General features: G+C 40.9%; 1 protein-coding gene across 1 annotated transcript; it reads right to left on the minus strand.

Moving 5' to 3' along the window:
• Nucleotides 1-306: 306 nt before the first annotated feature.
• On the minus strand, nucleotides 307-8,867 carry osbp2a (oxysterol binding protein 2a; the record flags this gene model as incomplete). Its single annotated transcript, XM_080755508.1, is given in 11 exon segments — nucleotides 307-1,760; nucleotides 1,979-2,199; nucleotides 2,502-2,686; nucleotides 3,046-3,141; nucleotides 3,703-3,806; nucleotides 4,254-4,374; nucleotides 6,423-6,668; nucleotides 7,484-7,618; nucleotides 7,730-7,799; nucleotides 8,781-8,807; nucleotides 8,809-8,867. Coding segments are annotated over 11 exon segments (1,407 nt in total). The 3' UTR covers nucleotides 307-1,617.
• Between the last annotated feature and the right edge of the window lie 3,445 nt (nucleotides 8,868-12,312).

Below are 12,312 nucleotides of genomic sequence, written 5' to 3' on the forward strand. Positions count from 1 at the left end.
CCATTTCCGCAATTTCCATTTCCGCATTTCCGCAATTTCCGCAATTTCCATTTCCACCATTTCCGCAATTTCCGCAATTACAATTTCCACAATTTCCGCAATTTCCATTTCCGCAATTTCCGCAATTTCCATTTCCATTTCCAACTATTAATGGCAGCTGGGTTTCATCATTCAAATAAAATAGAATTCTGGGACCTACACATACAAGTGTCTCTTCTGACAGTGGTTGTGAAGAAGCACACAGTAATATTTTTGTTAGCTCAATTATTTTATTGTTTCCAAGTCATAGGGCACAAAAGGTGAGTTCACATCATGTTCAGTGAGAATCTAAATACAATCTGCTAGTTGATGAGATGGTGAGATTATTTTTGTGCTAGTGCAGTGTTATTAAGTAACTCTAAAATCATGCATAGCTACTTGTTTGTTTTCACAAAAACTTAGTTGCATGTGTAATTGCCACCAGGCAAATGTAAATACAGTATGTGCATCAGCTTATCTCAGTTGCACCTCCACTACAATTACATAACTTATATTCTGATTCTTAATTTAATATAAAAAACGTGTATAGTTTAATTGTATTTTGATTTAAAAAATATCAATTTAAGATTATGCTTACACAAATTGAAATTTAGTTCTGACAGAATATATACTGTAAATGTTCAGGACAACTGAGAGCAATCAATATGATCTGCCAGTAATAATACAGTACATGAGGTAATTCTATCATAATACTTTTGTTATAAACAGGCCAAAATCAAACAGGCTTTTTACAGTATAATACAATCATCTGTGATTCACACAGAAGTGAATGTAACAAAAGAGACACAGCTTGTCAATACAGTAATGTACTATATAGTACCAGCCAGCACCATTTTTTAAACTTTCCTTGATATCCTGCATTGAGATGTACCCATTTATTTACCCATTTATTTACCTCTGGGTGTAAGACTCAAGATATTCTATGCAACCTGGCACAAAAATAGGTTTAGTTTACATACTATAGGATGCCGTCTTATGTTAGTCAATTATGCATACAGAGGGACCTTGGTATATATTATATACACTATACTAGTAATATCTCTAACGAACCATGTCAGAATGGTGAATATACATCCCTAAAGACTGTGTGTGATTAACAAAAATATAAAATGTTCTCATAAACTGAATGGAAGAAATTAATATTTCCACATTGCTGCAGTCCGTTCACAATCTGTTGTCAAAGTCAAACTGATGCTGGAGGAACAGTTTGTTTCAGAACAGCTTTGAGAAAAGGTCATCCAGTGAGTGTATCTGCTCTCCCGAGAGATACCATCAGGTACAACTTATGATGAATCAGTGCTTCAATACGGCACTCCTGTCTCTGCGGTTCACATTTTCTTACCCGTAACTATACACACACAAATAATTTAAAATAGTTCACACACACGCACACACACACACACACACACACACACACACACACACACACACACACACACACACACACACACACACACACACACACACACACACACACACACACACACACACACACACACGCACGCACGCAGTATTTGCATGTTGACCCTCTCTTAATCTGCCCTCAAAATGTTCTGTCAAAAACAGAAGCAGAGGAAATTAGAAGATTGCAGGACATTGTCTCCAGTCTTGATTTTCTTTAGCCTCCCAGTAGCCACCCTTGTAGACGTAGGCGCTCTCCCCTGTTGCATCGTCTGTCGTCCTCTCAAACCACAGTGGCTGGTGACCCTCGATGTCTTGGCCTGAAGGGTACCACAAGTAATTCAGTACATGCTTTTTTGATTGATTGATTTCATACTTTACTAACAGTTTGCACTGTTCTGTACAAAAGGATGTTAAGAGGATATACCCAAGAAGGCACTATGGTTTGTTTCCATTGTGGTCCTGCATGTGTATTCCATTCATGGCTGGGTGAAGCTGTAAAAGCCCCCATTTCTCTCACTCTGTATACAGTACATACCTTGTTCCAGGGCTTCGTTGGCTTGTGCCTCCATTCTCCTTCTGTCCCGTCTTTGTTGTTCCTCTAGACGCAGTTTGTGGACATTAGCTTCATCCCACAAACCTGCCTCCATGAGGCGTTGGTCAGGACGCATACGGCTGTCAGTAGGGGCCACACCTTCTTCTGGCTCATTCAGCGTTAGAGCCAGGGTAGAGAAGAAGTGCATGTTCTCTGCATTATCCCTGTGCATTGGGCGACAGGTGACACAGGAAGAAAATGTACACGGGTAGGCTAAAAAGATACTGTAGGAATGGGAAGGGATTGTAAAGCTGATTTGTACTTCGTCGTCCAATGGCATCTTGTGCGGAAAATAGCAGATCTACAAACATACGCGTTGAATCGCACCACACTGTGAGCTTGTAGATCTGCTATTTTCAGCACATGACATTAGTGCATAACATCTTCGTATGGTGGCATATAAAACTTTAGCAAAAGTGGTACAGCTTTTCTTACAAGAAATATAGTGGACTGGAAATGAACATACGGTAGTGGGTATTTCTTCCACAGCAGTTTTGGTGGAAGAGTCTGATAAACCATCTTTTGCTTGCCTTCAGACCCTCCATTTCCTTTGCTGCTTTCCACTATCTTGGCGCTCTCCATCTTGTCGTCCCACGTTCCAGACAAAATATATTGTGCTGTTCCTTCACCGTCCTCTACCACCCCTGTTACCTTGAGACAATGGAAAAGATAGGGTAAAATGTATTGTATTGAATTCTCCTGACTCAGTCTGATCATATTGTAAGGCGCCATGTTTTGTCTTCTCTGCATTTAGCATTCCATTCAATCAGACAAAGTAATTTATAAAGCTATTCATTACTAAAATATATAATTTTACAGTCTACTTTCTTATGTCTTTAAATATGCACAAGCAAGTGTATACTAGTTTACATGAGTGTGCATTACTTTTAATATACCCCAATGGGTGGAGTATGATGTAAGAACAAAAATAATGGCCACCAATAGTCATTATAATTAAATGAATCTTCAAAGAAGCAAGTGTGCAAAGACCGAAGGGATGATAGACTTACTTTGCGCGGGACCTCTCTGGAAAAGTAGGTATAGGGGGTAAACTTGAGATGGCAGGTGTCCTTGGTAGTGCTATTAATTATTTCAATGTCACCAGACTACAAACAGTAAAAGAGGAGGACACAATCACAGAAGAAGATGGGGTTTGAGAAAGAGAGTAGGAAATGAAAGAGAGAGAAATGCTATGAGATACAGTATTAACCCATTTAGACCTGAAGCAGCATCTGTGTCGCCTTATAGCTTTTAACCACTTTATCCATTATTTTAAACGTTAGCTGTTGCAAAATAGAAGATCTCCAAGCTCATAGCTTGGATTAGATCTGCTATTGTTGAAAAATCGTGAAAAATGTGTGCAAATCTTTGAATATATATTCTTTCCCAGCAAAAGTTTTTAACTCACTGGAACAACATATTTTCAGATGGGGGTCGGCGGCCAATTATATATAATTTTGGTGGTCCTTGACATGAAATAGTTTGAGCACCGCTGATATAGAAACATGGGTTTTTCAGAACACTTTATTGTTTTATTTAGAAGACATTTGTAGAATCAGTTCTCAGATCTAAATGGATGAGCTAACTGACTAACAAACTGGAAGCTAGAGGAGCTGGACTAGAGGATGAAATATATTATCACATTTATTTAACATAACATAACACACCTGATCGATCCACAACTTTCCAACAATGATGTTGTGCACAGTGGAAGTGACTTTGCTCCAGATATAATGATTCCCACTTGAGTGGAATTCAAGGTGAATACAGCCTACAGAGAAACAAAGAAGATGACCAAAGAGTGCACAATAGTAACAAAAGAAGAATTCCCTCTGTATTCTCTTTAAAGCTGCAATCCATAACTTTTTTTTAAGTGAATAAAATGTTATGTTGATGGTTGACCAATCTGTGCTAGATGGTATAGTATGTTATTATCACAATACAACTCAACACAACTGTTTGTGTGGTGTGGTCGTGTACATGCTCTTCTATTTAAACATTTAGTTACTGTGGTTAGATAGGACCACTACTGGTCTACCTAAGAGGTATTGCATTAGGGTCAAATAGTAATTTATCCCCTGGTTTGAATACCATACATAGGGCATAGAAGTTTACAGATTGCAGTTTTAATCTACAGTATTTCTGCATTTGATTTTTCATTGCATGATAATTGTCATCAACTGTCAGAATTGACAGCCATATTAATACTTGCTCTCACCTAAAGGCATGACGGAGATATATTTCCCACGAAACTTGCTGTCAATGGTAATGTCCTGCCTCAGGGTCCAGCCTCGTTGTGATGTCACATGGTGTGCAGCGGCGGGGGGGTGATGACTGACCTGAGAGTGAAAGAATGGCATCTATTTTTCATGCAAAGAATCATTGCTCTTCAGTGTTTTCTGTGCAATTCTTCATGACAAGGACTGTAAAGTATTGTACAGTGACAACTAAAGACTCTGTAATGTTATGTTGTACTAACATACTATCTAAAATAATCATTAAAGCTGGGCTGTTGCCTGAGTCCAGCGCATTCTGCCAACTTCCGGTCCAGGACTTTGTCACTGTTCGCTATGCTCTTCGCCAATAGAAGTATATGTGGAAGAGCCGCCATTGGACTGGCCCCATGAAATGAACGGAGTTCTCGTAACTCTGTTTTACTCTATGGCTCTGCTGTCCAGAGCCCGGGCAGGGGCCTTTTTGGGGCGGTTCTGGATAAATGTGGGTCAGACCGACTCGACACCGGGCACTGCACCACCTGTGGTGGGGAGGAACGAGTTAAAAATGTATAAAACATTTTTTGTTGAAAATAGCGATCTACAAGCTCTCAATTGTGAGATTGTATTTATTTATTGTATTTTCTTCCCCACAATCTGTTTTAGCATTTTTCATTAATTTACAAAAAGGTCATGAAAAGGTGAAAGTGATCAAGAGATTGCAAGAACATTAAGCAAGACTTTCACAAAGACAGAGAATGAAATCAAAGACAAGAGAAAAATGAAGGGAAACAACCTAATACGATAACGAAGCCCCAAATAGTGCCGTGATCGCATTAGGCTCAATTAGTCTCCCAACCACTATTATATACTGTAGATCTGCCATTTTCAAATGGCCGAAATATATATGGGGCTGATTGAAGTGGTTAGTGTGTTTTGTAAACCAAATCTACAAAGTAACTAGTAACTCAAGCTTCATTTAATTGTAGTGGAGTAAAAGTACAATATTTTCCTTTGAGATGTAGTGGAGTATAAGCAAAGAAGTGGGTGAAATACTCCAGTAAAGTAAAAGTAACTCCAAATTATAGCCTACTTACAGTAACTTACACTACCTATAGTAAAGTGTACTTAGTTGCTTTCCACCACTGGATAATACTACACTGTTCTATCCGTGATTATAGTTATGCCTCCATACGAGTCTTTACTTAGAGGTCTGGTCTCTATGCAGGTCTATTTACAACACAGTTTAGTAAGCAAACCATGAAATCACCTGTTGCAGTCTGTCAGGGTAACCATTTGTAAATCATGTAAAAAGAGCCATGTATGGCTCTGTCTCCACTAACCAAGTGTCTCATCCATTTGGGTTCTCTTGTTGTGTAAAGGTAACAGATGTCTGAAATTGGGGTGGGGTCCCAGAGCTCTTGCCTTTTGTTAAATAAATACATTCATTCCACTTTACCATTTGGAAATTGTGTTCTATAGGTGAAGCAGGTATAGGCTACATTAACTCCTGCCACGACAAATCCATTTAAGCACAGGTACTCTGTGCAGTGGAGTAAAATAACTAAGTACATGCACTCAAGTAGGCAACTGTGTCGTTTTTTTATTTTTGTCTCTTGGTCTGCTGTATTGATCCTCTCCGCTCCTATATGTCAGCATCACCATGTTATGTACATACTCCCAATGTATGAATGAACCATTGTAACGCGCTTTGAGCACTTGGAAAAGTGCTATAAAAATGCAATTCATTATTAAATGCATGAGAAAATAAAAACCTACAAAAAAACAATAAACCTATTGTTTAAAAAAAAGAAAAAGTTGTGCAATCTTGAAGCATTTTTACTTTGCAGGAGTATTTCCAAATTTCTATACTTTTACTTCTACTATAATGTCACTTTAATACACTTCTGCCTTATATACTTTGCTTGAAAATCTGCTATTTTCAAATGTTCTTTATACATTTTAAAGCTTGTGAAATGGGACAGTCTTCATAATGAGCACTTTCTACTTTTGGGTAGGCTACTTTTATACTTTCACTCGAGTGAATTTTGAATTCCGGATTTTTACGTGTAACAGAATATTTCTACATTGCAATATATTGATACTTTAATATTTAGTATTTTTTTTCCACCAGTCTCTGTGTGTGTGTGTGTGTGTGTGTGTGCGCGCCTCACCTGTTCAGAGATGGAGCGATAGCCACACTCATCTAAGCTGTCCAGCTCATAGGTCTCCCCCAGGAGAGGGTTGAAGGGCTTTGCCGAGCGGTGTGTGGTGGTGGAGTAGGAGCTGACGGAGAACGCAGCCACCAAGCACATCTGCTCCAAGGAGGAGCCGCAGTGGGCCGCCCGGTCCAGGAGCTCACTGTACTCCAGGTCCTCGGTCAGACGCTGCAGCATTGATAAGGGCTCGTTGAAGTTCACCTGCAGCATGTTAAAGGTTTCATGACATTCATTTTCATCTTTCGTTTTTCTGTTTTATGACCTCAATTACGTCCCAAACAACCTGAACTTTGAACATTCAGTGGATTCTCTGTGGTCTAGAATTCTCTGTGTCTGTGAAGCCTTTTTTGAGCTAGAAAGAAAACAGGCAAAACAGTGAAAAGAGTGACATCTGCTGGCAAATCCCAGTGTCATATATGGGATTAGCTGGCTCTTACAGTACATCACAATCCACAGGAAAATCAGAGACCACCCCAGACCACAGAAAATCTACTGAATGTTAAAAGGTCAGGTTTTTTGGGTGCAATTGAGCTCATAAATCCTAAACAAAAAATAAGAAAAATTACAAAACTTTTTTTTTGTATGGACCGTAGGGAGGAACACGATATTTCAACACTTTACAGCCGGTTAGGTTTGACTCACTTGACCTGCATTTGAGTCTTCGCCAGTTATCAAATTATTGGCTTTAGAAATGCGACAAAAAACGAAATAAAATCTCCATGAATTCAAGGCTTCATGGGGTGTGTAATTGACTGATTGAAAATAAGTTATTTTTGGGGTGAACAATCCTTTAACCCTGGTGTTCCTTGGGCATGTATGGGTGACATTCTTTGAAAAATAATAAATCAGATATTTAAAAACACATTTCTGAAATAGTGAAAACCGCACAAGAACACAATGGGCTTGCAGAGCTGCCATTTTCACTACACTAATAATCATGTGACCTGGAGCTTATAGAACGGAGACAAAAACTAGGCCTCCATCATAACCAGTTGATATTAGTCAAAAGTCTTTACAGGCATGGGTATCTTGGACAGCTCTTTGCCAATGCAGGTCCTCATGATGCTCCATAGGCTGAGAGAGTAATGTGGTTTGTCAGGGATACGGTTGCGTCGTGTCCTTTGTTGTGTGTGGTTCGAGCTGGTTGAGTCCTGTTTAAAAAAAAGAAAACAGTAGTTGAGCTACTCTTAGCTACAGCTGGTAACATCTCTAATGCATATTTAATTTTTTTCTTAATGAAGATAAGTCTGCTGAGGACTTACGTTGTCATTGTGGCTCCAGTCATTGGGAATTCCTCCACTCATCATCATACTCTGATTGCTCCCTGAGTGCCTGAGATCAATTGCATTCACAAGATTTCATTAAACAACTTTGCTTCATCTACCTATAAGAACCTTCCTCCATTAATGCACATTCATTATGACATGCACAACCTCGTCGAGCACTGAGGCGGCTTGAGGTTGTGCATGTCATAATTAACATACACATCGGCGCAGCAGTGGAAGGAGTACTTTTAGTAGTAGTAGTAGTAAAAGTATCAATTCTGTAGTACAGTAATCTAGAAACACTCTTTTACAATTATGTGTGGTATTCAAGATTTACTTGAGTAATAGTTCAGAAGTATTGGCATCAATACCCAAAAGTAAAAGTACTTATTATGCGGAATATCCTGTTAGGCTGTTAGCAGGAGAGTTTAAATTAACGTATTAATTCAAACTAAAGTACAGCTTACAAAAACATTTGCAAGCACAAAAACAGGAAAGTAAAAAGCTAAACTTTTCAAACACAAAAGCAGTGATGCCCAAAATGCAAACAGTTCAAAAAGTCCAAAAGGCAAACCTTACAAGAGGCGCAAGCAGTAAAGTCTTATAGGGAGCAGGATGATTAGAGAAATGTCCTCAGGTGTGAAAGGGGCATGGCACTGTTGGACTAATGAGGGAGTATGAGCGTGTGTGTTAAGGACTGAGCGATAGCATGGAATGTGGGAGTGGCTGACATGGAAACATGGTCTCATTGGTCTGTAGGGAGACAGACCATGACAGAAATACCGGTAGCAGAACTACAGGCTACAAGTTTGTATACATTTAAATAGGGCTGAAGTGGTTAATGTATGTTTTGTAATGCCGTAATAATCCAAATCTACAAAGTAACTAAACTCTTCAAATGATTGTAGTGGAATTAAAAGTACAATATAAAATTGGAAATACTCTAGTAAAGTAAAAGTACCTCAACATTGTACATGCAGCCTACTTGGTTCATTTTCACCACTGCATCAGTGCATGGAGCTGCTCCTATGTAACGCCTCTTACTTACTTGTGCTTTGTGTGGTTATTGGCAGTCAGTCACATATATGAATGCAGGGGACTCTTCCACGGCATCAATGAACTCATTTCTCCTCATTGTCTCCACACCTCTCCTCCTTTGAGTTGCCTCCACATCAGCTTCTGCAAAAGTGCAAAAGCAGTGAGGTGATTGAGGGCACTGCTTGTGGCGCAGTCCTTGTATTACAGACAGTATGAAATATCAGCCACAAACCAACATGACATGACTGCAATACCACTGCTGATTAGAAGGTGTATTCATATTTGAGAGCTGTAATTTGTTGAGGATGGAGAGGGAGAGAGAGAGAGAGAGAGAGAGAGAGAGAGAGAGAGAGAGAGAGAGAAGAGAGGAGAGAGGAGCTGAGAGAGGAGAGAGAAGAGGAGAGAGAGAGAGAGAGAGAGAGAGAGAGAGAGAGAGAGAGAGAGAGAGAGAGAGAGAGAGAGAGAGAGAGAGAGAGAGAGAGAGAGAGAGAGAGAGACTTTTAACCTGTTTGGAACTGGGATTCTCCCTCCAGGCTCTTTCTAGGCTGTTGTGCCGGCTAGCTGTCCAATGGTCTCCTCCAGATGGTGGATATGTTCTCTCTCATGCTGCATGCGGGGCCTTTTGCCACCTCCTCGCTGTGTGAGTTTCTGCTATTTCCAAAAGGTCCAGAGGAGCCTGAGGTGTCAACACACAAGATCTAGATCCCATCAATGTAGACCTCATAAGCGGTGAGCACCACCATTCACTAGGAAAGATGTAATGGCACCTGTTGGCCTTCCCATTACAATGATCACCGTTGCATTGATCAGTGTGTGTGTGTGTGTGTGTGTGTGTGTGTGTGTGTGTGTGTGTGTGTGTGTGTGTGTGTATGTAGTGTGCAGCACAGTAACGTGGAGTGGCACTAGCACTAGCTAGGTTCGAATCCTAGCTTGCAGTGCCCCTAGCTTGGCCTGTCGTTAGGCCAGGTAGGGAGGGCAATCTCTGTCACTGCACTACACTAGTTACACTAATCACTATTGTAGTCATAAAAAAGCAGCTGGTGATGTGTATCAGAGCAGACATGCTAGACCTTTCCTAAGACCAAACCGTTGTGGTCAGCTGTGAGGGACATTTTAAAACGAGTGTATTACAATACTTTACTTTAACAAACACATTTTAAAGTGTCACACAATACTCATCAAAATATCCACAGAATATAAACATACAATTCTGTAATTAGTACTCAATTTCCCATGTTACACAAATCCAATGTTGGTAGGTTCCCTACATACACATACAGTACATACCCACAGTTGGTATGTGCTCCCTACACTGGAGCCAACAATCAACCATCAAACAGATGGAAACAATTAAGTCAAACAAAGCTCATTCTCTGCAACATAAACCATGAAGTTCAACCCTGTTTGTTAAGTTCTGTGTTAGTGGCAGGCTGAACTGCCACATGACTCGTTGACAGCATTCAGTTTGTTTGTGCCATCAGTGGATCCCTGCAGTTTCTCCAGTACAGTAGTGTCACTGTTAAGCCCTATAACCACACCAAACGGTTGCAAGGAGTTAGCGCTAAAATCTTGATCCTTTGGTGTGGCTTGGGCCAATATTGAATTCCATGCATTTAATCACTAGGGTCAACGTGCAACAAGACATATCGCACCGCAGGGACAACGCTGGCCGTCTTGACCTTTCGGTGTGGTTAGGACTTTAAAGGCCAGCACACACTGCAAGATTTTTAACTCGTTGCAGGAAATCAAGCTTAATGGACAAAGTCTTGAGTGCCCGCTGAGTCAGTGCGCAGTCCTCTTGTGGTGCAAGACTCTCATCTCCCGAGTCATCTTCCACCAAAGGTGGAGGAGAAAGGAGGGTCATGCATGTTCAAATAACATTCATGAACCTATATTCATAAAACATACAGCCAACTGATATGAACTGAGGGATAATTACATAAATTACAAACGACAGTATGACACTCGGGTATTTCTGAAGGTCATACTGTCCCCAGTTATTTTTCCATTACATAACAGCGCCACTACAATAGGCTGTATAGATGTAAGAATAAGTATAAACCAGTAAGACGCCCTGAGGGGTGAGAAGCGACCTCACTCTAGAGGGGCGAGGTCACGCCTGGCCTGATGCCGCCGCCACTCGTCGGGCGATGGCAGACTGCTGGGCAAGCGCTGGCGCTTTGGCATGGGATCACAATGGGATCAACTTTGACCCAAAAAATCCACAATGAATTAGTCAGATCAACGTATGGAAATGAATTCTGTACTGGCCATATATGGAGCGGGACTTGAGTGTACAGGGTTTGATGAGGTCAGATCAACATATGGAATGAATTCTGTATCGGCCATATATGGAGCGTGTCACGAGGCACGACGGACGTCTCGTGCAGGTTTTCATAGTAAACTGTGACCCGCGGTCGCAATTAGGCCGGAGGAGTGAAGAGAGAGGCTTTTTACGCACTCTCATCCACATGTTCCTTCCTCTACAATAACCAGAAAGCTGTGAATGAACGTGGTTGTCCTGGAAACACAGGACTGTGCCATTGGGAGGTTGAGCTATTTATAGCAGCTGAAGTGAGAAGAAAAACAAGATGACGCACGCCTTACACACTGCCTGCACTCTCTCTTTCCTGTGTAGGCATGAGGAGGTAAAGCGTCAGTCTCAGCTCTTTAAATGTACGACAGAGAGACTCAGGGACGTGCACACATAGACATCAAAGGGGGCTTCAGCCCCTGCCCCTTCACCCGTCTGTAAAACAAAACCCGCCCTCTCCGGCCCTCTTTCGAACTCTCCTGAACTCGAACGCAGCATTTTCGCGTTAAATAATTCTCGTAGAAATCCAGGTCGTACGGTGCATATCAAGTAGATAAAGAGTGCAGGGTTGCGCCTCGACAACAGCTGATCTACAAGCGTGCAGATCTGCTATTTTCGCAATTTTGGGCTAAAACTGCCCTTTTAGGGTATTTCAGCCCCTATCTCTCTACTGTTCTCTTCACGCCCCTGGAGAGACTGTCTTATTGTCATTCACCAAGGAAGAGGGGCATTTTCCATCAGATTATTACAGGAGGTGATTGCATCTCACCTCGCAAGAGAACAAAGAAACAGTTCAATAATAGACTACCACTTTGAATTCACTCCACTTGCAATCAATATTAAAACAAACTGTGGCCTGGCTGTCACAGAGGTAAATGTCAGACAGATTTATATATAGCAACCCTCTTTCATTCACCTTGCCTGATGCTATAAGATTAACTGCTGACATCCTGTTATGTCCGGTAGAACAGTTACAGGAAAATTCCACAGTTTTGTTTGTCTGTAGTGCAAGGTGCCTGAATGTAGGCCAGCGTCAGATCTGCCTTGATCTCCTTTGGGCATCGGAGCAGCGAGGCGGACTGCCATGCTGTATTAAATTAAATACAAACAGTCAAGCTAAACTGGATCAGTGTAAACAGTCGGTAGCAGTGAAGATTTAAAGGAGAGATAATTAAAACACATTATGGCATTTCATGACACATATATGTAAGACAAATACGTGCACTCT

This window comes from Protomyctophum bolini (assembly GCF_963924005.1).
Source record: "Protomyctophum bolini genome assembly, chromosome: 22".
Classification (NCBI taxonomy): domain Eukaryota; kingdom Metazoa; phylum Chordata; class Actinopteri; order Myctophiformes; family Myctophidae; genus Protomyctophum; species Protomyctophum bolini.